The 26,947-nt window shown below is 34.8% G+C and overlaps 3 protein-coding genes across 10 annotated transcripts in view; 1 reads left to right on the top strand and 2 right to left on the bottom strand.

Annotated features, from left to right (window-relative positions):
- The window catches only part of mop (tyrosine-protein phosphatase non-receptor type protein myopic), a 69,005-nt gene extending 57,175 nt beyond the window's left edge, over nt 1–11,830 (bottom strand). For all 5 annotated transcript variants that reach the window (XM_069842307.1, XM_069842306.1, XM_069842310.1 and 2 more), the window contains exons 1-5: nt 11,616–11,830; nt 10,786–10,988; nt 6,992–7,169; nt 4,372–4,516; nt 4,118–4,230 (exon numbers count right to left, since the gene is read on the bottom strand). In XM_069842307.1, the coding sequence (XP_069698408.1) occupies nt 4,118–4,230; nt 4,372–4,516; nt 6,992–7,169; nt 10,786–10,988; nt 11,616–11,702 (726 nt within the window). In that variant the 5' untranslated portion in view covers nt 11,703–11,830. The remainder of the gene's footprint in view (nt 1–4,117; nt 4,231–4,371; nt 4,517–6,991; nt 7,170–10,785; nt 10,989–11,615) is intronic.
- A 1,046-nt stretch (nt 11,831–12,876) lies between these two features.
- Sec61beta (Sec61 translocon subunit beta) lies at nt 12,877–18,067 on the top strand. Its single transcript, XM_069842305.1, has 4 exons — nt 12,877–13,241; nt 13,352–13,449; nt 14,444–14,545; nt 17,835–18,067. Exons 1-4 carry the CDS (start codon nt 13,239–13,241, stop codon nt 17,920–17,922), a joined length of 291 nt encoding a protein of 96 aa, XP_069698406.1. The 5' UTR covers nt 12,877–13,238; the 3' UTR covers nt 17,923–18,067.
- Nucleotides 18,068–18,153: 86 nt separating this feature from the next.
- LOC138711017 (transcription factor Sp4-like) overlaps nt 18,154–26,947 on the bottom strand; it is a 42,618-nt gene continuing 33,824 nt past the window's right edge. For 2 of the 4 annotated variants that reach the window (XM_069842299.1, XM_069842300.1), the window contains exons 9-10: nt 26,122–26,217; nt 18,154–24,419 (exon numbers count right to left, since the gene is read on the bottom strand). In XM_069842299.1, the coding sequence (XP_069698400.1) occupies nt 24,288–24,419; nt 26,122–26,217 (228 nt within the window). In that variant the 3' untranslated portion in view covers nt 18,154–24,287. The remainder of the gene's footprint in view (nt 24,420–26,121; nt 26,218–26,947) is intronic. The other 2 variants (XR_011335339.1, XM_069842301.1) reach the window with 2 other exon arrangements.

The raw sequence follows: 26,947 nt of genomic DNA, 5'->3' as shown, positions 1-26,947 counted from the left end.
CCACAAATCTAAACAATAGGCTACCAAAGTCCAACAAGGTCATGGTCCACTGAAATGTTTACGCAGAAAAGCAGTGTTTAGAAAGATTGATAGGATCAAGTACTTGGTGTTCATCTTTAATCAAGTTCATGGACATCATGGACTGAAATTGCCAATATCACTTAGAATAGAAGACGATGGTGAAAGTTTGTTGGGGCCCTTTGCTCCAGTGGGAGATATAGGATAGCATTACTTCATAGGAAATATATTTTATTGTGCAAAATGCAAATAAGAGCTCATATCATATGAAAAAAATGTTGTTTTCTAATGCCAGGCGTTTAACAAAGTCATTTGACCTCTTGCACTCCAATATTTTTCAAAGATATTATCATGGCCAGCCACTGAAGCACAGATTTTGAGGTGTTCCGAATCCATTTCTTGGTTTGAGTTGCACAATGGGCAGTTAGGGGACTGATATATTCCAATTCTATGCAGGTGTTTGGCCAAACAATCATGGCCTGTTGCCAATCTAAATGCAGCTACAGGCGATTTTCGTGGTAAATCGGGAATTAACTGTGGATTATGATGCAGAAAAAAATGTTTGATTGTTATTTGCTGTGTGTTTGTACTACTGTTATGAATGGTAACATCTGTGGCCAGGAGGAAAAAGGTGTTAAGTCAATTTTTTCTGCAAATGAGAGTTTTACATATTCTGAAAGCAGAAACAATTCTCTACAATCTGGTAAAATGGTTAAAGTCAAATAAGACTCCTGACTGGATTTATAGAGCATTACCAATTAATGTCCTAAGTACTTTTTGAATCGAGCACACACAAAATAAAGGATTTAAGAATATTTAATACTTTATTCCTTACAAACCATCACAAGTTTACTTTCCATGCTTCCCTATTAAAATGGTCTAACTTGTATTTTAGCCATTTTATCATATACTGATGCCCTTTCCTTTTAAAACTTTAAGCACCAGAGTAAACAGTCCTATAACTGTTTAAGACCCATTTTGCATTCCTAATGATTTACATTTCTAATTTATTTTGACATGAAAAAGGACTTATGTTTAAATAGTCCCTTCTACTCAGTTTGGGTTCTAGTCTTAAAAGGGCATAAGTGCGGATATTTTTGGAAATAATCAAGAAAATTGTTAAATGAGCAACATTATATATTTTAGAAGAAATATAAACAAATAATATCTAGGAAAAACCTCTTAATTAAAATTAAGAGAATTTTTCTCTGTTCCACTCATCTTTCATCATATGATGACGCAGAATTTCTGCACGGAAATATCATATGTACTTCGGTGCATAATAATAAATTTTAAAAACTCTATAACTGACACCAATTTCAATCTTTCTACTGCTCACCTGAAAAGTAGAAAATTTTTACTTAAGACCTTTTTCCTCCCGGCCACAGACATATTCTGTGCAGTTCAAGGAACTACAGAAAACTTCACTTGATACACCGCTAGGAGGTATACTAATGTATTTTCGAAGTTTGTTTATTGCTCTGAGGACTTCATTTGGTGTGGGGACACTTTCATTTGCAGACTCAATTTCCTCATCACAATCTTCACCTTGGGCAGTAGTGGCAACATGACCCGCAATCATGTCATCAACACTGCAGATTTTGAGGTCACTAGACCGTTGCCAACTAACATAAAATCCTCCATGTTAACTTCCACCAACTTCTCCTGTACAGGAGCCCAATTATCATCCATTATGAAAGGGGTTGTTTCATAGATTGTTATATCATTTTGCACTGCATACTTACTGCACACTCCACAAAATTCAAAGGATTACTAAATTTTACAGAGATTACTACTGTAGAAATGTATTGACAGAAAGACTTTTGAGTTTTAAAATCCTTTCATACAAAAGAAAGTACTGTAAGTGCAACTTAAGACAGTGCCCTCAGGAGAGTCTTTTCAGGTAGAGAGTGAAATTTGTTTCTTGCATTCGTGGTGCAATGACCCTGAATAGTCACAGCAACATATTTTTTAACATGCTTTTAAAATATTAAAAGTTTCGCAATTTATACGGAATTTTTACTCATTTCCAATTCGAAAAAGTGCTACATGCAGGATTTTGAAGCGTTACAAGAAGGTAAAATTATGCAGGTTTATATTGAAACTAGTGGCTTGTGCAGCAAATGCTGCAAACTATGTCCATAAGAAGTTCAAATAAAAATTGTTCAGATTTATTTTCAAAGAAGAATACCAGACAATTTGAAAGTTATTTGGTTCCATAATAGTGAAACATACTCCCTCTGAATGTTTCTTTTATGCCAAATGTTTTTCCTTGAACCTATCCATCTTCAGTTCTTGAGTTTCAATGCGAAAACGCAAGTAACAATGTTAGGACGATCACCGAGTTTTTCATGTAGGAGTAATGCAGTAGCTATTTCAGGTCATTGCAGATTGTATGTGAGAATTAAGAAAATTTCAGGTTCAATTAAACCAAAGAAATACGAAATTAATTTTAATTTAGTTTAAAGACGCAGCTAAAATAGGAAGCATGACTCATTGCTACCTAGGAAAATTAGAGAATAACACACATAAATATGTGCATCACACTGCCATTAAATATATGAAAAAGACCCATATCACTCGAATAATAACGTAAATAACTATAAAAATATTTCATTTTTAATAACAATATTGTTACCTTATGTAAGTTTTATAGTTTTCAGTAACATTATAGATAGCTGTTACTCAGTAAATTATAGAAATGAAGATCTAATTTTAAATATTCTTTCTCTGCGTCTAATTATATAAAACACCAAAAGGTTTCACTTTCATATCATCAATATAGCATTAATGTGTGTAATTAGTGATAAATAGGTCTACTCACATAATTGCATTAACTATAATAATATTTCATTTTTAATGGTAATAATCTCATAAAACATTCTTAAGTTTTGTAGTTCTTAACATCCAATACACAGCTGTACCCGGAAAACTACAGACCAGAGAATCAGACCTGTAAATTATTTTTTTATTCATTATCAAAAAATCACACAAATGAATATCGACATATTGCCATTATGATGTCAGAGAATCTGAGCCATCTAAACTCTAAATATGTCAGCAATCCTGCAGGTCATGGCCTTAGTGTAATATTGTTTGTGTGAGATCGTGCGTATTTGCTTGGTTTCCGCACAAAACCAATCCACAGTAAGTCTAAAATTCCACATTCAGTATTCCCAACCTAACACACATAACAATTTCCCTCTTCTTACCGCTTAAGTGACATATTGATTTTACTGCTTTAGGCTTTTAACATATTATCTTTAGAGACGTTCAATATAGTAATAATTATAAATTGGAAACTTACCACTGCAATTTCACCTAAATTGCATTGTTAATTATTGTTTTTAAATATTTGCAAAAATTAAGTAAACTCTACAACTCCACTAAAGTTACTGCATTCGTGATGCAAGTAACATTAAGGAAACTGTGAAAAAATCAACAAGATTCCAGACTCATCATAGACTAGGGGAAAAAAAAGACAGACGTATATCACGGCCTGCTGGAGTATAGTAAACACGGAAAACATTTTAACGCAACAATGTTGAAGATAGATAATTTTGTTTTGCAAATTTGCCGTCATTGAACAGAAACCAAGATGGAGATTTCATTGCAACTAATTAGAAATTCCTCTTTCAGGTATGTAATAAACGATCTTCGCACAAAATAATGTACGATACACGAGCAGTATGTTTTCTTTCAATTCTCGGAAATTAAAAAAGCTCAACTACGTTCCGCTTTTTCAAACTTTCAACATACTGCTCTTGTAACGCATATTACTATTATTGTAGTGTGTGTTTTGTTTTATTCTGAAATGCCATTAGTTCTCAAAACTGACGAAAGATGGATTTTGGAAAATAGAGAAATTATGTAGGAAAACTAATGCTTCACTGAATGTTACTATTTTTCTGAAAATCCTTGGATGCCAAGCTTCATTAAAATCCGTTCAGCCGTTTTTCCGTAATTTCCATTACCAGTTCAAATTATATATATAGATGTCTAGAGATCGTACAGAAAGAGCGTAATGAACAGAATAGCATTATAAATGAGGTTTTACTGTAGTGTATAATTAACGTAAATGAGATGAAATAAAATATACCTTAAAGATCTTCGAACCCACGGTTTCTGCAACAGAACAGTCATCACTGCCACTCTGTTCCAGTGTGTTGAGTGCAAGATTATAGTAATCCACAATCTGAACAGCAACTTTAGCTAAAAGAAAATTCAATGCTTTAATAATGATGAACATCTTATCAACTATAATGGGACATTTTAATGCTATTATATTCCTATTATTACACAGTATTATTTCCCTATTATTATACAGTAGTGATAATCAGTTGCAACACTCACCAATGATGGTTGCTTTTCTATTGTCCATCATACTTTTTTCTAAAATGCACTCCTGAGCTTGTGCTAAACATAAGTGGTACATGAACTGCATGACATCTGGAGCTAAATCAACTCCTGCAGGTTGTGGAAATGTGTCTTTCAAATGCTAGAAAGATATACAAATACGTTAATAAAACAATTTTATTATTCAGCGAGACTTTCCTCCATTAATATTGATGATAATGACTGCTGGAATGTAAGGGTCGATTTCTAAAACACGGACGAAATCGTGGTTCCAAACCTCGGCTTTTGAACTGCGATCGAGATCTGAATCCTTATGCGATTTCTAAAACGAAGTCGAGACGTGGCTTGAGAAGAAACTGAGGTTCGTGGTTTTATATATGGCAATGCAGCTAAGAATCGATTTTTATTCCTGTACACTGTCGATATTAGAAATAAATGAACATTGGGATTAATATTTTTATTGAATTGGAGTAAGTCACGTTCTTTTGTTCCCAGCTAAGGTATTATTATATTTAGGGAATACGTGTGCATTTAAAATACTAGCATTACTTAGTATTTATTAGGGAACAGATTTTTAGACACCAGAATGATATTACCCTAATAATTAGCACAAGTCTAGCGTTTATGTTGTAGTTTATCGTTTGTTCATAACTACTACCAACATTAACTAACTGAAAACACATTCTAAGGAATTAATAACCTAAATATTAACTGGATTAAAATTTCAATGGAAACTAAAATGTAGTATGGTTCTGCTTTCATATATAATAGGCTAGTATTACGTGGAAAGCCCCAGTAGCATAAAACTTAAAATAAGAAGACAAAATTTGCATCATATTCTTGTACGCCCACAACATTTTCGAGTATTAAATGAAATGTCCAAAATTACTGTAAAGACTAAGAATTAAGATATATCGTCCTATAGACATAAAGGTATAATTAATATAAAATATTATATCTTACTTCCCTGAAAGCAACAAGAAGATGTAAAAAAAAATTGTCAACCTGTCGCCTCTTGCATTTCGTTGCAGATTATTACTTAGCATTCTTGCTAAATTTTGCTTTGATTCCTTCGAAAATCGAAATATTCGCCAGAAATTATCGTCGTTATATACTTACAAAGGATTACTCCTCTTTCTCATCACTCTAATCCGGAGATTTAATACTCGTAGACACAAATTTTCCTTTGATAATCATCCAGCTGATCTACTACCTCCATCGTGTGTGTGTGTGTGTGTGTGTGTGTGTGTGCGTGCGTGCGTGTGTATCTAATGCTCTGGATTAGCAATGAAGTCATCATCCTTCTTGCTTCCCAATATTTTGATGGAAGCTGTTATAAATGTCAATGTGAACAAAAGTGAATATTTCCAAAAGATTTTTGTCTATATAACGTACAGAAAATAACTAAAATCATGATTGACACCATTAGAACAATGGATGTAACATGCACGACATATAAAATTATAGTTCACTCTGGGGTAAAGTAAAGGTTCGATACAGTATTTTCTAAATCCTAAAAAAATATTATTTTGGAAATAACCAGATTTGTTCGCGTCCCACAGAAGGCAGGGAGCGCGAGAGACAGGCGGCACAGCAAAGAAAGTTGTGCACGCATCTAGTGCATGGGCATTTGTGGTGTGGTACGAAGCAAAGGGGACGCAAAGCTGCACTGGCGAGGTGAAGGGGGAAACGAAACCTCCCGAACAGAATCGTCCAGGAAAAGAAGCAGTGAGAACAGAAATCTGTAGAAGCAGAAACTTCGAGGGTCGAAGTGTGGTTTAACTAATAAAAAGCGAGCAGCCTTCGAAGAGAGCCATTTCAGTTTAGAACAGTGAGTCAGTCTTGTCAAGCAGCAGTGGACGAGCTAGGAAGCCAGCCTTCGAGACCTGGGTTCGACTTGAAGAGAACAGCAACTATGGCAGCAACCTGGAGAGTGCAGCGTATCCGGAAGTCTTTAGTTCGAGTGCAGTGGACTGTCTCTGGAAGTCTTGAGTTCGATATACTGTGAACTTGAGTGAATGAGCTAGAAGAACTAGCTAAGGCAACGAACTGTGAACTGAGAACTGACAGTTTTGTTTTGTAAATAGTGCTTTGTGAACATTAGTTGAGATTAGCAGTACATTGTTATTCTCAATAATCCAAGTGAATTGTCATTGTCGTCTGTGGAGTGCAATAACGAATACTGTGTTGCTGTGTGGAGTGAAATACCCATTGTTGACGGGAGTGTTTAAATTCAGTTATAGAAAGTCATTGTTGTGAATAAAAGCAACATTGTTGTGTGAAATAAAAGTCACATTATAAACAAAACAAAATGAAACAGTACAGATCTCATAAAAATATTTCGTTCAGTGCATTTATTGCAATTTATAGAATAAAAAGGAAGGAAAGAAAGAAAGAAAGAAAAAAGAAAGAAAGAATTACTTGCAACACATCAATGTAAATGAATCTGGACAGTAGAATTGTAAACAACAAAATTCACACACAATGCAACATAATAAAAATGTCTTCTTAGTTCATGTTTAGTTGTAATAAATAGAAATGAATAAAAATGGTCTAATTGTACTTTATGGCAAGATAAAAGGTTAAAGTTTACTAACAGTGTAAGAATATGAATTACCTGAAATGCCCAAGCAGCACACTGAAAATGAGTACAAGAAAGTTTCATTCCATCCGCAGTCACCCTGCTGTCTGCAGCTCCTAGCTGTGTATGCAATGCTCCAATGTTGTAAAGAATGGATACCATCTCAAAACGTATATCTGCGAGGTTACACACCATATTTGCATATGTGTCACGCCTGTAAATACAGAAGTCATTAACATAATTTCGGTATAACTTCTTATACACACATGCATACAATGCATGCACACACAAACCACCACCATCACGATCATTATCACTTCATGTTTTATGAAGTAGGAGATACTTCCATTCCATTCCAGACTTTAGAGGACAAGACACTTTGGGCCTCTCTACCGATATTTATTTTTTGGGGGTCTTGCCCTTCAATAATCGTAAAAATAAGATTTGACTGAAATTAAAAATACATACACAGGGATATATAGTGTAACCTGTATTTTACGTTTTTGAAGGGACTACTTAATGTAAAATCAAAGAAAATGTAAAATCAAGGAAATTCAAATTTACATAGGTTTTGATGACACGCACGCACCCCCCCCCCCCCGCGCCTCTAGAGTGGTTTGCTACAATTTAAAGGTTATTTTCAATGATTTATAACGGGAAAATCGCAACGTAGAAGCTCCGCTCACCACCCCTTCCACTTTTCTCCTACTAGCTCATCAGACACTCTATGTGATAGGTGAGTGTTGTGTCGAATTAGGGTTACCCTTCGTCCTGCAAAAGGAGCACATGTCCTCCTGTCCGACAGACATTTAAAAAAAATTTGAAATGTCCGGCATTTCGCATTTCTTACTTACTTACTGGCTTTTAAGGAACCCAGAGGTTCATTGCCGCTCCCACATAAGCCTGCCATTGGTCCCTATCCTGAGCAAAATTAATCCATTCTCTATCATCATATCCCACCTCCCTCAAATCCATTTTAATATTATCTTCCCATCTACGTCTCGGCCTCCCTAAAGGTCTTTTTCCCTCCGGCCTCCCAACTAACACTCTATATGCATTTTTGGATTCGCCCATACGTGCTACATGCCCTGCCCATCTCAAACGTGTGGATTTAATGTTCCTAATTATGTCACGTGAAGAATACAATGCGTGCAGTTCTGTGTTGTGTAACTTTCTCCATTCTCCTGTAACTTCATCCCTCTTAGCCCCAAACATTTTCCTAAGAATCTTATTCTCAAACACCCGTAGTCTCTGTTCCTCTCTCAAAGCGAGAGTCCAAGTTTCACAACCATACAGAACAACCGGTAATATAACTGTTTTATAAATTCTAACTTTCAGATTTTTCGACAGCAGACTGGATGATAAAAGTTTCTCAACCGAATAATAACAGGCATTTCCCATATTTATTTTGTGTTTAATTTCCTCCCGAGTATCATTTATATTTGTTACTGTTGCTCCCAGATATTTGAACTTCTCCACCTCTTCAAAAGATAAATTTCCAATTTTTATACTTCCATTTCATACAATATTCTGGTCACGACTAAAATTAATATGAATATTGAATAATGTGCGATATTATGCATAGAATATCTAAATAAATGGTGAAAACTTATGAAAGAATTTAACTGCTTTCAATGGTTGAAGCCAGAGCACATAAAAAAAATAAAATGTGATGACCTATTGACATGCTTTGAATTCTTGCACCCTAAAAATGTCACTATTCATGATTCTAAGCTATTTTATCAATTTTATTCTGCAATGTACAAAGATATGCCAATCAAGTTAATGTTGACAAATATTTAAGTTTAGATAAACAATGGTGTAAATTCTTCAATTCCAATAGTTCTGCGAGCACTGAAACTTTCTCAGAACTCTTAAAAATATGTAAATTCTACTTATTTATCCCAAGTCACAATGGAAGTGCTGAGAGAGTATTTTCCCTAATATCTCCTCAATGGACAAAAGAACGAAATCGCATGCTAATGGAGACAGTCAGAGATATCATCATGGTGAAACATAATTTCAAGGATATGTCCTGTGAACAGTTCCACAGTTATTTGTTACAAGATATAAGTTTGTCTCTTCAGACTCTTGTGCACAAAGTGGGCTCCACTGGTAAGTAGGGTATAGATGTAATACTGATCCAGCACCTAATGAGAAAACTGATTAAAGTGAGCCATTGTTTCTATCTTTAATTTTGTTAATACCAATTTTTAAAAAGTCCTCCTTTTTTCAACAATGTCCTCTTATTTTAGATTCCATGTCCTCCTACAGAATTTCTTCTCATGGCAACCCTATTTCGAATGCACATTTCATGTGGGTGGGGATAACTTCCCCTCCTGGCTTTCTCTTTATTGTGATTTATCCAGATAATTTACGACTAACGCCGAACTATGGTCTACATACAGTGGCGGTTCCTGCATATTTCTTACGAGGAGGAAAGAAGTTAACAGCACGAAATGACACCTTCTTGAATGAAACATGCTACAAATTAGCCTACATGCATACATGTACGACCAGGTAGTGTTGGGGTTGGCCTTCCCTTCTTTGTAGCAATAATCTGTTCTTGTAAACTGAGTTTCCTAAATTGTCCAAAATATAATTGCGCAAATTAACAATTACAAGGAAATTCACAACCTCGTAGCATTTTTCGAGCACACTACAGCATCACACATGTTAGAAGAGACTAGCTACTAACTTGTAACTGGAACTGTTTTATGGAAATGGAAATGGGAATGGGAAATAATCTGAGGAAAGCGAGAACACTGCACCCACCCACGTGGTCTGTGTTGCCACATGTTCAGTATCACATGCTTTCGAAGAATGTCAGTTCTTGTAAAGTCATACTATCATTATTGTTCAAAGCTGCCGGTGGCCGATTAATTTTTTATGTTAAAAATGATGTAGTTTGGAGTACCTACTTTCAGTTTCAAATATATTTGTACAAAACTGACAACTTGGCTGTTGCCCTGTCTAGTAAACAATGAATAGAAGTGAATTTCAGGGGCCAACTACGTAGAACTACTTCCTCTTTGTTTTACATAAACCCGACTTTAACTTTCAAATATCCACGAAAGTTTCAAACCATGAATAGTAGCCTATATAAAGTGCAATGAATAATATTTTTGATTTATAATTAAAAAACGTTTACATGGTGTCTTTCATAGTGTTGCGTTAAAACTGTTTTTGTCGTGTCTCCTCCTAGATGTGTTATAGTCCGGTTGAATGCAACACCGTTAGGTGGCAGCGGTAGCGAGCTTGCTGCACGACCAGTCGGTTTCTATTTCCCGTACACGACTGATTCAGAGGAGGATCTCCTCCCTCTCCGTTCATTTACTTGCTTTAAAACTCTGCTTCTTTCTCTGGCCACTAGTGCGCTGTTGTCTATGTGTGTTAACTGCAGTAGAGGAGGAATAGAGTGCCTTTCCTCCACACAGAAAATCTCGCATCTGTCTCACAGTTTTCTACAACACATGAGTGCTCGTCGTTTAAAACTCGATCAACCGAGTTTTTTCTTATAGCTGTGAACTTAAAACTTATCAAATCTTCCTCGAATTTCAAGGCACATATTTTATTTGGTATTTACTTTCAAAAGAAGAAAATGTGAGGAGGACGTTCCTCTTTTCCCTCCCCCGAGGAACCGCCACTGTCTACATATTATAAACAATCGCCACTGGGCTTTCTACTTAATTGAAAGATGATAATATTGTTGCTGTTGTGGTTCACATTAAAACGAACCATACATGCTTAGAATTTGTTACGTTATAACTAGTATTTTACAGGAAAATAATTTATCATAGGCCTATCTTACTTAATACGCATATCATTACCATGTAAAGGAAACAGCAGCAGCTCCATCCTTGGCCATTGGGAATCTACTCTGAAGGAAATGAAGCTGACAGTAGTAGCGCTTCAATGCTGAACAACCTGTGACATCACGCACAGCACATACTGCCTGTGCACGTAAGCCTTCAAGAGTATGAATTTCATTGGAATACATTTCTGGATCTTCATGATACACATCTCGAATATACTGTAATTAGACATATTTAATTAATTTTATGATCACAGGCTAACATTATCACAAAATTAGTAATTAGTTCTATATTACATACACTTACAAAAGCCGTGTGTCCATTTCATGCTGTAATAGATTTAAGCCTAGCTGTTTAGGTAAGTTTATCGAATTTTTAAGTTACCGGTATCATAATAACAAAACAAGTGGGAATAAAGTTTTCCTTCAATGATCGTTGTACACAAGAGAGTAATAAATATATAAGTTTAATCTATTAACAGTCTAACTTCTGCGCTCAGCTTTAATAGCCAAAATTTGATTACCAAAGTGAACTGTCAGCATTCTACTAACCTTTCGCAATATCATGTAGCGAAACAAAACAGTACTTGAACCTTAAAAATGTACACCTCTTTTACAATTAACCTTCCTGGTCCTGTCATTTCTGACTGTTTAAATTTCGTTTTCCAAACAAAGGAACAGCCTACCTACACTACACAGGAAACTGTATTTTAGTAGCAATTACAATATAAAAATAGATAACCTAAAATATACTTCCTTTTTCGTTTGATTTTACTCATATTATATCTGGGTAAGTTTTTGAAATACGAAGTAAATTGAAAAGTAACAGAATTCAATTTCAGTCACCTGTTTCAGTTTCGGCCCAAATGATGTGCTTTCTGGACTGACTTTTAAGTCAAAACTGAGCATCGGCAATCTTGGTACCGCCTCCATTGCGTTGTTGAATCAACACTCACATCAGAATAAACTAAAGAAAATTGCAAAATTGGATTATGAAACCAGTCTTATGATCTCCAATATTTCAAGCCTATTTGTCCTGTCATGTAGTTCATTCAACTACCAAAAGATAGCGCCGCAACATAAAATCTATTGCACAGTTGCCAAATACCACATTATGTGGCATTAGCAGGCAGCGAAGAGATCGTTAATAAAACAAAGTTCAATATGGTACTAAAACTTGCCACACCGGTCGCGTCTGTGCACTATCCAATAGATAACGCAACTTTTCACACGTAACAATAAATTAAATATATAATTTTTATTACGATCAATTCATCTTTACCTGCAGCATATTTGTATTATTTATATCTACTATTAAAATGGGGAAAATGTAAACATAAAAATTGGAGATTTATCCTTCGAAGAGGTGGGAAAAATTCAAATATCTTGGAGCAACAGTAACATATATAAATTAAACGCAGAATAAATATGGGAAATTCGTGTTATTATTTGGTTGAGAAGCTTTTGTCATCTAGTCTGTTGTCAAAAAATCTGAAAGTTAGAATTTATAAACAGTTGTTGTTCTGTATGGCTGTGAAACTTGGACTCTCACTTTGAGAGAGGAACAGAGATTAAGGGTATTTGAGAATAAGGTTCTTAGGAAAATATTTGGGGCTAAGAGGGATGAAGTTACAGGAGAATGGAGAAAGTTACACAACGCAGAACTGCACGCATTGTATTCTTCAGGAACATTAAATCCAGACGTTTGAGATGGGCAGGGCATGTAGCAAATATGGGCGAATCCGGAAATGCATATAGAGTGTTAGTTGGGAGACCGGAGGGAAAAAGAGCTTTGGAGAGCCGAGACGTAGATGGGAGGATAATATTAAAATGGATTTGAGGAAGGTGAGACATGATGATAGAGACAGGATTAATCTTGCACAGGATAGGGACCGATGGCGGACTTATGTAAGGGCAGCAATGAGCTGCGGGTTCCTTAAAAGCCATTTGTATGTATATGTATTAAAATGGGGTTATTATTATGCGAACAGTCAGGCTCTGGTACTCTTTGATCATGGCGCAGATCAAAAGTGGCGTTCGATGAAATTACAATCTTACAAACCTTGATTACGCAACAGCACAAAACTCTTCCGTCGAGACACTAGCGGCAGCTTCGAACATAAAAAAAAAAACTCGAAGATCGGGTGTGCCTCCCATATTCTGTATAATCATTATCGTAAATTTCACTGTCTTCTATAGTTTTAATAATAATGTGAGTAGTGGTAGCTTTTCGATTGTCATGTGTCAATTTATGTTTTTCATTGTTGGTAAACCCGTACAACTAACGATGACGTTTGGTACCACTTGTGACGTGTTGTATACGTTCCTCTACGTGGAAGTAGAAGTAGGAAAATAGGCAACAGTTAGCACAGGTACTTTCGCTCATTGGGCGAGGGAGTGTAACATTGTTGATAAAATATTCTTATGAACTTAAGAACTGTGGAACTTGCTGAAACCTAAGGAGACAACATGGTAATTATATGTTTTCAGTATGTTTATTCCTTGATTGAAGTAACGGTTCTTCGCAATTGCACATGTGGCTTTTCTAGAAGATTTATGTATGAACTTACCAAAATTTACAGCCAGCAGCCCCAAGTTCGACGTCGGTGGGAGCCGGGAGCAGATCCCCTACTAAAGCTGTAGCTCCACGAGCAGCCAGTGGTGGTACTGTTAGACAAAGGTAAAACCTTTTTATAATAATACAGGAGTCCAATATGCGTAGGAGTATTTTTTTTTTGTCTAAAATTTTATCTGTAGCCCAATTTATCCATTGCGGACAATCTTCGATATTTCCTCACACCACACACGGGATTTACGTTTAGTTATGGGTTAAATGAGGGGATGCTAAGTGACACGAGGTCGAGGTATGTGGCAAGGTTAGTTGAGGGCACAGCTAAGGAATGTGAAAAGGTTTAGGTGAAACTTCGATATGTTCCCACACTACATACGGGAGAGAAAACGTATTTAAATCATTGAAACCTTTTCAGGGAAAATTTCAGTATACGGATTCCTCATTGACAATTATATCTTAAAATACTAAAAAGAGCAGATTTGTCTGCGCTCGTAGAATGCGCATCATCATGCTTACGAAAAGGCACTTTTCAGTGCCAATAATTTATCTTGTGTGCACAAGGTTGGAATTTTGAAGTAAGAGGGAAAGGAAAGAATCCGTGTTCTGAAATTTAACCCCTTTTCACATTCCTCGGGGCTTCGTCACTCTGATATCCCTTCAACTAACCCAATAACCTTGTCACATACGGTACTACCGTCTCGTGACTTGGTTATCCCCTCATCTAACCCGTAACGAAACACGCAAATCAGATTCAGTCCCGTGTGTAGGTAATGGGGAGAGAGATCGAAGTTTCACCCCATAATGTAATAAGCATTGCTTACGCGTCCAGTAATCTATAGACTGCACTGAAATGGGCAGTTACTTTAAAATATAAAAAAATAAGAGACATTATTTCATTTATAGATACAGTTAGTTTTAGCATTGGACTGTTCCAACCCATGGATTTATCTTCGTATTATTTAACACACAAGACTGAAAATATAATGAAACAAGTGTATTTAAGTACAAATTTACTTGAGCAGGCCTAAATTCAAACTAATCATAAATGTGAACATAGTTGCCACGCATATTTTTAATTACATATTGCTATAAAATTTTATAGGAAAGCGGCTCCATCATCTGCTGCAGCAAGAAATCGAACTACTGGTGCTGGTAGTGGTGGCATGTGGAGATTCTACACTGATGATTCTCCCGGCATTAAAGTGTAAGTTAGGTGCATTGGCATGATATAGGCCTAGGGAAAACGACTTGCTTTTTACGACAATACTCGCAGCAGTCTGACTTAGTTTATTTTATATTAATTAGGCATTGTTTTACGGAAATTTGTGCAGATTCATTTCTTTCTGAATATCTCCGGGTAAATGGCAAGTTAGGGTAGCCATTTCGTTTTTGAAATCACTCGAATAACCTAGAAAATGAAAGATATTCTTATATTTTTTCCTCCCGAAAGATGGGACATGCCAGTTATGCGGTCGTACTTAGAACTACAATGCTGCGTTGCCAATTTGGGCAACCACGCGATCAGCTGAAAAGAACAGATATAGAAATGCTTTGTGAGTGCTGTGAAATCTATAAAACACTAGCCCACCCCAAATTGTGCCCTACACTTCATTCGATGTCTGACAGACGACATAAACTTCGCCAGCAGAAGAGGAGAGAAGTATAATTACTATTCGACCAATGGCAGAGATCTCATTCCATGTTTGTCTTGAAGTTGGGTGGAGGTAGAATGCCTCAGACTGCCCAACTTCAAGATAAGCGTGGGATGAGACCTCTGCCGTTCAGTATCTATAATAATTATCCCTCTCTCTCTCTCTCTGCAGGCAATGTTTACGTTACCTGTCAGACATTATGGCACAAAGTATAGTAGACAGATTTCTACGCCATTACTACATAACTCCCATGCTATGACATCAAATCTCCTTTAACTTCTTCTGAAACTCTGGTATATTGCTATCCGAGATGCTATAATACTCTTTCTATTTATACTAATCTTTCATTCCCTCTTTTCGTTTTTCATATGTTACCTCTAATGTTTCTTTTATTATAGCAGATCCTAGTGGGAGATTTTGCAGTTTGTTGGTGATGTGAAGTCATTACTCGTTAGTGGTGCATAATGATGTAGGCCTACCCTAACTTTGCGATGATCTTTGTTCATAATTACACAGATGCTTAATAACCATAAAAAAAAAGCAGAGAATCATACACATATGCAGTAACTAGAAATGTTACCTTAATTTCTTCCTCTGTTCCCCTAAAGCATTCACTGAAAGTAAAAAAGAAATAGTCTTGTATTCCTGAGTGCTGTGCTGTTAAAGATACGCCAAATTGCTGTTTCAGACTCATTAGTTAATCTTTCCATTTTTGTTAAAAATGGATACCGATTATATCTTTGTGCTCTCAACAATTTTTGTTGGAGTTTTCGAATTGAGGCATAAATTTTAGCAACTTCCATAATGAGAAAGCAATTATATTAATAATCTGCGGAACTTTATGCAATTCCATGTTTTTATTGATTTGGCATATTGAAAAGTACACGTGAATCTTTGCCGATCATGATTTTTACGTTAAAACAAAGGCAACTTTATTTTGCATATTTAAATGCATATATTAACATCTTTCCTTGTTTTTCCCGCTTTATTATCTAATTTCAAAATTTCTTTCTGATAAAAATGAGAATTATTTCCAAGAAATATAAAATATATTATGTGAGAAATAAAACCAAAAATTAATTACTGACATTGCTGTGATGACAGTGGATACTTTTCCCTACTTTTAACATTAGACACCTGTGACAATAAAACCACGTATTGTTGAGGTCATGAAATTGCTGTGACGACAGTGCTGCTAGTGCGCTCTGATTTCATAGAAACAAAACTACGTATTTAAACACCTGCAACATTGAAGTCACGTAGTGTGTAAATTTTCATTTCAACGAGTTTTATTGCACAATCATGCTTACAAGTATGCATCAGACAACATCATATGATGTTGAGAGATTGTGCTGGGCATTTAAACTAATTTTGACAGATAAGAGGGGAGGCTTCCAAGAGTGAACTTGTAGAAATTGTTGGTTGTTTACTGCCATAATAATTAGATGCATGGCAAAGTTAAAAAAGCTGGAAAAATTAGAAAGTTAAAAATTTTTCCAATTGAAATGTGTGTGTACAGTGAGTAATTAATACATATGAGCTATTCCATCTCAAATCGACCGAAATATAGAGAAAATTGACCTTACAATTTCTAAATACAATGAAACTTTTTTTGTACGTAGAGAACTGTGATACAATGCTTTGTGCAAAGTTTGAGGTATCAGAACTTCATAGTGTTTAAATTAAAAATATTTAAATTTATCGTATTTTCATAAAATTAGCAAGTTTAAACTGTTGTAGCTCCGAAACCCTTTCACCCAACGATCAAAATCATGGTTTATTTTGATGCTGAGAAATTAAAGTTTATATTGACATATAAACAGATTTTCTTACTTTTTTATGGAAATGGAGAAATTTAGATTTTTCCTCATTAAGATGCCTTTGCTTAAGAAAAAATATTTTAAAAATATATAGTTAAGATTCCGCATTGAAAGTACAAATAAACACACATTTTTTACTGATGGTATGTTGATAAAGTATTGAAAATATCAAATAAAGAAAATAAATAGTACGCGTGTGAACTAACCAGCTGATTGTGAGACTGGAGCTAGCCCAGATAAGCAAGGCCAGGAGACAAACACGTGATGTTTCGTCTAGTAGCTCATAGCTGGGCTAGCTTTATCACAAGTTTTCATAAACACAGGAGTAAAATGACGCCAAATGCTTGCTTATCTCTCGGCCAGTGCCTGCAGTACTGCGCTGTTCAAGTCCAGGCATGTGAAAATAATTTATTTAATACCCTCGAAACTTATTGCCATACCACTAAGCAAACAATGTTGAATCCCACTTAATAATGCAAGGTTTTTTTCTCAATATTTTTTTACGTTTTCACAAATGATCAAAAAGCCTAAAAGTAAGTAAAATCAGATTATCTGTCTTTCTGTACACAATAAAAATAAGGATTACTTCTTATCATAACTTACCAAATGTCAGCTTCAAAATGAGCTCTCGTTCAATGTTCTACAGTAAATGGTTCTGAGTGCTGAAAGAGGCTAAATACGCTAAATTTGTCACTCAACAATATGAAAACCGTTTGACTTTGGATAATATATTTTTGCAAATGCACTCTCCTCAGCACTTTGGATAAATAGTGAAAAAATTAGAGTATAAAAAAAATGCGAGGTTTTTTACTGATCGATTTCATATGGAATAGCCCATATAGAAACAATAGATTTAATAAAAATGATGGCGTGATGACAATTATTTAAATTATTATTTTCATTTATATCGTACTATTAAACCAAATAAACCCCTGAAGTGTATTTTTTTTTACTGCATATATTTCAATTTTTAGTGCATAAACTTTCGTGGTCTATTCATGATCTTTATTCTTCATTGCAGGGGTCCAGTGCCTGTCCTGGTGATGTCATTGTTGTTCATTGCCTCAGTTTTTATGCTTCACATTTGGGGAAAATATACCCGTTCATAACCATTCCCAGCCTGAAGAGAATCGAGTTTATAACCGAAAGTGTTGTGTTCAAGGCTAATTGTGTATTATGAATATCATTCCAGCCGGGACTTCATTATACATTTAATTGATGAATTTATTAAACAGTTGTGTAACGAAATCCTTATTGGTCGTCTTTTTATTTATCCTTTCACATTTCATACTGTTCATTTAAACGTGCATATGGATTTACAAATGATTAAAAACTCTGAACACAGTTTTGATTTCTTTATATTGACCTTTAGGTCATTTTATATACACATAGATTAAAGGGTAACACATAAATATACGTATTTTAAGTACAAAAATATTTCTCCAAGTAGTGTAACACTACATTAATGTGCTTCTATAAGTGTTTTAAAAATATCATTGTAAAAATTATAAAGTTAATTACACAGGACTATTAATAAGATCATACTTCCAAACTTTCATTAAAACATCTTATAAAGCATGTCTCGCTACTTTTTTTATGTACAAGTCTTTAATCTGAATGAAGGTTACACAGGGAGTATGATGGTAGGGGAATCAACGTCGTCAATTCACAAATTTGAAATAATTATATATATAGTATATACTAATTAAATATTTTAAGTGATAAATTCTCTAATATTCAAATTCCCTGTAACCTTCAATGTCATAATACATAACATAATTATAATCAACAATTTTGAACAGTTTAATTTAAAAACCTTTGTTAACCTTCAGGAAGGATACGCAGTATCCAAATTGTTTTTCATTTATCTTTACATTATTTGCAAAAAGTAACATTGTTGCACAGTGAAGAGACTAGTACTGTAACAATTATATCATCTCGTACCAGTAAGGTTATGTGAACAGCTTCACACAATGAGGGAAAGAGAAGTTAATTTCATTTCTCCACTTTATGTATCTTCCAGACTGAATTTTAAAACTATACAACATACCCTCTAGCAGTATGTACCATATTTTTCATATAATTTTATTATAATCTGCAATGAAAATGCTTAATAACAATCAAACAGTTTTGCTATGTGAAAATTTACTCAGAAATCGAGAAATGATTGGTCAAGATTGTTTTAATTTTTAATACTGCTCTTTTTAGCCTAATATACTCGCAAGTTACACTGTAAGAATCCATATAGACTGTTTAGACTCACACATACGACAGAACTCTAGGTTCTTCACGACAGTCTACAAAATATGCTACATTCTGTAGGAATATATCTATATTAATTTCAAAAGTTAAGCTTAATTGAGGCCAATATTTAATTGATGCATGTAACTTTTACTTCCATACAAAAAATTGTACAAGAATCTGTTTTCTACATAGTATCTATCAGAGGGAAATAACAGAAACCTATGGTTTTATGACGAAACACGCTATGAATTCGTAGATCATGCTTATCAGCAAAATTAGAATTTCTCCAAAATGGATATTTATTATTATTATTATTATAAACTGTGTTGCAATTCCATTCTGAGTCATGTGATAGGTAAAAAAAAAGGTAAAGGTATCCCCATAACATGCCATGAAGGCACTTGGGGGGGGGGCATGGAGGTAGAGCCCCATGCTTTCCATGACCTCGGCACTAGAATGAGGTGGTGTGGTCGGCACCACGCTCTGACCGCCTTTTACCCCCGGGAAAGACCCAGTACTCAATTTTATAGGAGGCTGAGTGAACCTCGGGACCGTTCTGAAAGTTTGGCAACGAGAAAAATTCCTGTCACCACCTGGGATCGAACCCCGGGCCTTCCAGTCCGTAGCCAGCTGCTCTACCAAATGAGCTACCCGGCCGCCCATGTGATAGGTATATTCCCAAATAATGTAAAATATGGTTAAGACATTTCGAAATTCACATTTCCGTTAAAACAAAAAATGGTTTAATATTTGAATTCGTATTTGTATAGAAGATTTCACATACTTAAACAGAATTCGTAAAATATGATTTTTTTTGGAGATGTATCTTACTCAGCACTTAATATAACTATTGACTATAAGGTAAAGATATTCTTGTGCTCTATGAAAGGAGTGAGTTCAAATAAGTTTTATTATCAAAACAAAAATTACTTTCATTTTAAATAGGAACATAGTTTTATCTATCAGAGAGATTATGTGATAAGATAAGTCTTTTAACTGTCCCGTGCCATGGCATCGCAGTCTAAGGCATCCTGCCTAGGACTCGCATTACGGAATGCGCGCTGGTTCGAGTCCTCATGGGGGAAGAAATTTTCTCATGAAATTTCGGCCAGTGTATGGGACCGGTGCCCACCCAGCATCATGATGCACTTGGGGAGCTATGATAGGTAGCGAAATCCGGTTGCAAATACCAGCTATAACGGCTGGGGGGATCATCGTGCTAACCACAAGATACCGCCATTCTGGTTGGATGATCGTCCACCTCTGCTTCGGCATGTGGGCGTGAGGCCAGCAGCCGGCTGGTCGGTCTAGGCCCTTCACGGGCTGTAGCGTCATGGAAGTCTTTTAATAGAGTTTATCAACTGGCTGAAACTCCCTATTTTATACCCACAGCTGCCTATGTTAATGAAAATAGACCCTTTGTTTGCATGCATCACACTCACTAGAAAATTTAAATTAATTAAATAGTGCATCTAAAATAATGTTTGTAAATTATCCACGTGTGTATGCAGCAACATTACTAAAGAAGTGTAGAGGTCACTTCGACAAATATACTTCCACCGTGACTGACAGCAAAACAGTTATTCAGTAAAACATTCTGCATTAGTTGATTTAACAGTAAAGGTACACTTCTATCTAAAAGGGACATGAATTGCATGAATGAGATAAACAAGTAAAATACTAGCTTAACATTTTACACTGAGTGCAGCACAAGACTGGAATTGTGTAAAGGAAAGTGGACATAAATTAATGCAAAACGACTGAGTAAGTCACCAATACTACCACGGATAAAAGAAAAATCTCTCAAATGTTCCATTAATGTAATAAACAGAAATGCTCCAAACATTTTGCACTTGCTGGAATTTGAACCTAGACCTCCAGTATAAAAGCCAGTGTGTAGTTAAATGTGGAGAGTATTGCATTCCTTTTTGGTCACTAAATCCACAAGAAGAATAAAATGCACAAGATTTGCTGCTGATATGGCGTTATTAGCAGAAGAGGAGACGATATTAAGGGATGTGATAAATGACACAAGGAATCGTTCAAATAATCTAATAATTACTGTATATTCGGTTTCTTATTTCTTCAATAATAATAAGTCTATATGAAATATTTGCTCAACTGGTGATATATAATTAATGAGAATCATACTGTAATGGTTATATTTATGTCCACTTTTTTTTAAAAAGTTACGGCTAATCAATAGAAGAAGAATGTTCAGAGAAAATTTTTGAAGTTGGAGAATAAAAGATAGCAACAGTTGCTGTATTTTGAGAAGATAAACATGTAGATACAAATTATTCAAATGAAAAAGCAAATAATCATAATAGTGTCCATCATGCCGTTGAAAACTTATACATTAACTGAGGTTTAAATATAACTTTTTTTTTCCCCCTGAAACCATTAATCACAAATCAGATTGGTAAGAATTTTTCTCCTTATCTTTTATCCTAAAAATATCTCCCTTTCTAGTCTTATTAAAAAATATAGTGGTGCAACATCCCATGAAGGGCCAAGGCTGACCTCACATCCACATGCATCAGTAGAGGTGAAAACCATCCAACCAGAATGGAGGTATTGTATGGTTAGCATGTTGATCCCCTGCCCAGCCATTATAGTTTGTTTGCATAAATGAATTTTACTATTTATCATAGCTTTCCAGTTCATTACTACTGGGAGGACATCAGTCCCATACACTGGCCGAAATTTCATGAGAAAAAATCTTCCCCATGAGTACTCCAACAGCATGCATTCTGTAACACCAGTCCTAGGGATGATGCCTTAGACCACAATGCTACAGGATGGGACTCTATTCTAAACAATTTCTGTTTTTATTGCAACATCTGTGTTTCAGCACAGTGATGGTCTAATACCATAATTTATTTTTCCAGGATTATTAACTGAGAAACAAATCAAGGCAATATCTGTTTTACAAAACTTGAAATTTTATAATACATTAGCTTAAAAAAGAGAAAGATTTCGGGAAGTTATTTTGCACTCATTTCCTATTTTAATTATTAGACCTGAACTCTAACTTAATGCAAAGAGTATACTTAAGATATTTCGAACGCAATAATTTTTCCTTCCACAGATAAGTTAATAAATTTCATTCACAAGAATAGTGTCAACCTACAATATAATAAGAATATAACTACACGGTTTTCATAAGTAACAGATAAATTCAATTAAGATTAAATAGGCCTACAACTTTTTTAGGAAATCTTATATTTTGCCAGGAATATTTTTATGAAAAAATATTTTTGTAACTATTGTTGTGTGAGTTATATTTTTTTCATGTTATCTGATAGAGACTACTTTTTTTTTATTTAAAATACCTTCAGGAATAAGTCCTGTAAATGTTTTATGACTTCGTGTCTCTTCAAATATATAACGACAAAAGGAATGTAAAATATTTTCAGCACTAGGAATAGGTAGTCACCAGAGTCAACTTAAAAGACCACTAGTGACCAAGATTTTACAACTATTTTTCACTTCATTAAAACTAGATAAATGGAAAATATTTCTAAGAGCTTTCACAGTGAGTGTGATCAAAATTAGACTTTTGGGTATTCCACCGTGTCCTGCAACTTGACATTTCGAATGTTTCGGAAATACATACAGGTTCCAACATTAGGGCAGATAAGTAAGACCAGAGGGATTGCCTAGTATAGTCATGGAACCTGTATGTGGTTCCAAAACACTGGAAATCCAAGTTCCAGGACATGATGGATTAGCCAAAAGCCTAATTCTGAAATGGTAAATATATTTCTTAGCTACATCAGATAATTGTTGTATGGAATTTGTGGTGGTCAAAGACAGTCTCAGTGAAGGTTTTTTTGGGGTACTTGCATTTCCCCTGCCTTCATTCCTATTATAGATACAGCTTGTCCAAGTCAAGTCTGCGAGTGGGGATATCGGGATGGAATGTAGAGGCAAAACACAGTTGCACATAGGTCACTTGACGCTCTGATTTCAACGTGTGCACATTGTTTAAAATACACTATGGAGCACACGAATTTTTTGTCCTTGTCTTCAAATAAAGGCAACAGTTACGCTGTCTCCCAGCCTCCCCCCTCATGCAACTTTCTCTCCTACACCCACGGTTGCCAATCAGAATGCCAAACCTCACTGTCAAGCAGAAGTAGAAGTACAGTCTATTTCAAAGCGCCTTAAATTGTTACCGCTCTATGAACTGAAACGCAGTAGGAAAACTTTGCTGTCATATGAGACTGTATTGGTCTCCTCTCGTTACCGCCTCCTTTCACTACAGAACTGCTTCCAACTTCCCCTCTCGGCTCGCAGATTTAACTTGGTCGAGCTGTACAGAAAAAAATGGTAAACTAACTGACCAAGAGATAAACTCCATGAGATTTCCTGCAATACAAGTGACCACAGGGAATTCGTACAATTGGACTCATGGAGTTAAGCACCTATCAAAACTGTCCCCAATTGCAAGAGATAAAATGATATATAATATATTATTTTGGTAATATAGTACACACTATAATAATATATATGATAATTAATTAAAACCATATACCTTTAAGCAAGAAATCTATGTAGTATGTAGACTACACTGATGAAATACATCACAAAAAATCCTGTACTTTATGAAGACATGGAATCCTGATTTTATGTTGGGATTTATTTAGTTGTTTCCTTACGTCGAAGTTCTTTGTCTGCAACTGTTACAGCATAATATTTACTTTTCTAAACTGTATATAAAATTACCGAATTCCAGTCATTTCATTCATATCCATTCATTTTCTTTCACAGCATTTTCATAAAGTAAAACTGCTCTTTGCGTTTCTAAATTAGTATGAAAATTTCGAACTATTTGTCATGTATATATATAAAAAGAGATCCAGATAAATATAACAGTATAATAAGCTATTATGTTTAATTCGCTCAGATTTTTGTCAGAATAAATTGATGTAAAACATATATTCTCTTAACTGTGCAACAAAGTCTGAATACAGCCTTCCCTTCATCTATTGTCTTAAGATATGACTGATTTCTAGCATCTAGATCAGAATGTTTTCTTTAGTGTTCAAGATGAAGAGCAGTTTGTAAAGTATCTGTCTGGGACAAGGAAGTATACATTTACCAGATGTTATACATATATCTCAATTCGGATAACTTGAGAGATACTCCCAGTACGTGTAATGGGCCTATTTATAAATACCGTGCAAGATTAGTAAAAAAAGGCAATGATATGAACTGCTAAATTCTAGTTGGATACAGAAGACTCCAATGTATCATTGATGGCTAAATCTGACTGATCAGCTTCAGTGATCATCATTTTCTCTTCATTTGAGGAACTTCCGTCTGAAGACACTGATTGTGTTGATGTGGCTGCCTCCTGTAATCACCAATAAATATATTTATAAGATATATTTTAAAATTAATGATCGCAACTATTTCATTATTAATATAAATAACAAAACGACAATTAAATGTAGTCTCTAGTTTTAAATGGCATGACCATAATGGTAAATTTTGTAATAAATAAATATACGTGTAGCATGGAAGTCAAGCAGTCTTAAAAATTGAATGTCTTATTTTCAGTGAAAAATTCATGCGTGAGCATTATAACAAATTCATATTCATATCTATATAATCATGATGTACCGGTATGTCATTACTGTAGTAATATTTTTCAACCAACAAACATTCAATCTCATTAACCATCAGCAAAGAAATGAATTGTCTGATGATGTCCTAGCATATTTCACTAGTCACTGTATTCTGGAAAATGTTGGAGCCAACAATTTGATTACATGTTATTGCACACCATACTTACTTACAAATTAATGGCTTTTAGAGAACCCAGAGGTTCACTGTTGCCCTCACATAAGTCCGCCATTGGTCCCTATCCTGAGCAAGATTAATCCAGTCTCTACCATCATATTCCATCTCCCTCAAATCCATTTTAATATTATCCTCCCATCTACGTCTTGGCCTCCTCAAAGGTCTTTTTCTTTTTCCCTCCTGCCTCCCAACTAACACTCTAAATGCATTTGTGGATTCGCCCATACATGCTACATGCCCTACCCATCTCGAACTTTTGAATTTAATGTTCCTGATATTTCAGGTGAAGAATACAATGCATGCAGTTCTGCGTTGTGTAACTTTCTCCATTCTTCTGTAACTTCATCCCTCTTAGCCCCAAATATTTTTCCAAGCACCTTATTCTCAAACACCCTTAGCCTCTGTTCCTCTTTCAAAGTCCAAGTTTCACAACAATACACAACAACTGGTAATATAATTGTTTTATAAATTCTAACTTTCAGCTTTTTTGAGAGCAGACTGGATGACAAAAGCTTCTCAACCGAATAATAACATGCATTTCCCATATTTATTCTGTTTTTCATTCCCCCCCCCCCTCCCCCGAGTGTCATTTATACTATATTTGTTGCTGTTGCTTCAAGATATTTGAATTTTTTCACAATTTCAAATGTTAAATTTCCAATTTTTATATTTCCATTTCAAACTATGTTCTGGTCACGAGACAAAATCATATACTTTGTCTTTTCCGGATTTACTTCCAGACCTATCTCATTACTTGTTTCAAGTAAAATTCCCGTGTTTTCCTCTCATAGTTTGTGGATTTTCTCCTAACATATTCCGCATAAACAAGCAGCTGATGTAACTCGTTCAATTCCAAACCCTCTCTGTTATCCTGTACTTTCCTAATGGCATATTCTAGAGCAAAGTTAAAAAGTACACATGATAGTGCATTGCCTTGCTTTAGTCTGCAGTGAATTTGAAAAGCATCAGACAGAAACTGGCCTGCTGTATGATTCACTGAGACACATTTTAATTAATCGAACTAGTTTCTTAATAAATATAAATACTTTTCAGTAACCACCCACTGTTCAAGAACAGACATACGCTTGTAATTATATGATATTAATATTCTGTATTAATGAACTACATAGAGCAAATGATTATTTTTAATGTCTGGTATCATAAAATTCGCTATGAATAGATGGAAGGTTTAATATAACAAATAAATACTGCAAGAAATAAATATAGAGATTATAAATAATTGCCAAGTATACCTGAGAGAACTGAATTTGTTTCAAAGAATACAGCCCACTAGATGCGCCATCTGCTATCCAAACTTCTTTCTCACTGCTGTCGTTCTCATCAAATTCCTCAAAAAGAAAGAAAAAAAAAAGGTGTTCAAATGTATTGACTGAAATTACCCTTTTTGTGTGGAATGAAAAAATGCTACAATTTTGCACCTTATACTATTACATTTGTGGGCAAAGATTACCAGATGAAATATGTAAAGGTAAGAAAAGAGAGAGTTCACACACCTGTCCACTCCTTCTAAAGAAACATAATTTCTATATACAAGAGCTAATAGATACTACCGAATGACCTTCCACCTATTCAAACAAGGTTCATGAAGCTGAAGGAATCTATTCCAACACTACACATTAATTCCTGAATAGGATTAAAAGTGAAGTCCTGGAGGTCTATTTCTACTTTCTATGATACATATTATAAAGTTTTAAAATGTGCCAAAAATATTAGTTCAAAGGAAGAAGAGAAATAGAATATGTTCGTTCAAATTTAACTTCAAAAATTATTTCTATCTTAAAATCATCGTTTGTATATTTTAATAATTTTTTTATTTGTTTCTCTTTGTTTGTTTGTCTGTCTGTTTCAATATTTGTATCTGTATGTTTATTCATTTATTCATACATACTCTATGTTTATGCAAGTATTAATTTATTTATATATTTTATTTGCTTTTATTTTTCTTTCTTTGTTTATGAGGATGAGTATATGTGATCTGTTTGTTATTTTTTTATGCTCGACCATGCCCAAATGTAGTAATTATACACCTGGTAGCAGTCCTTTAATGCATGTCATTAA

Source organism: Periplaneta americana, chromosome 12 (assembly GCF_040183065.1).
Source record: "Periplaneta americana isolate PAMFEO1 chromosome 12, P.americana_PAMFEO1_priV1, whole genome shotgun sequence".
Taxonomy (NCBI): Eukaryota; Metazoa; Arthropoda; class Insecta; order Blattodea; family Blattidae; genus Periplaneta; species Periplaneta americana.
The sequence above is the reverse complement of the archived record's forward strand: the minus strand, read 5'-3'. Positions and strand labels throughout refer to the sequence as shown.

Excerpts from the sequence above, each read along its gene's own strand:
- Sec61beta (XM_069842305.1), top strand. Across the intron at positions 13,450-14,443 it reads GGTGGTACTGTTAGACAAAG|GAAAGCGGCTCCATCATCTG; the intron begins GTAAAACCTTTT and ends AAAATTTTATAG. Across the intron at positions 14,546-17,834 it reads GATTCTCCCGGCATTAAAGT|GGGTCCAGTGCCTGTCCTGG; the intron begins GTAAGTTAGGTG and ends TCTTCATTGCAG.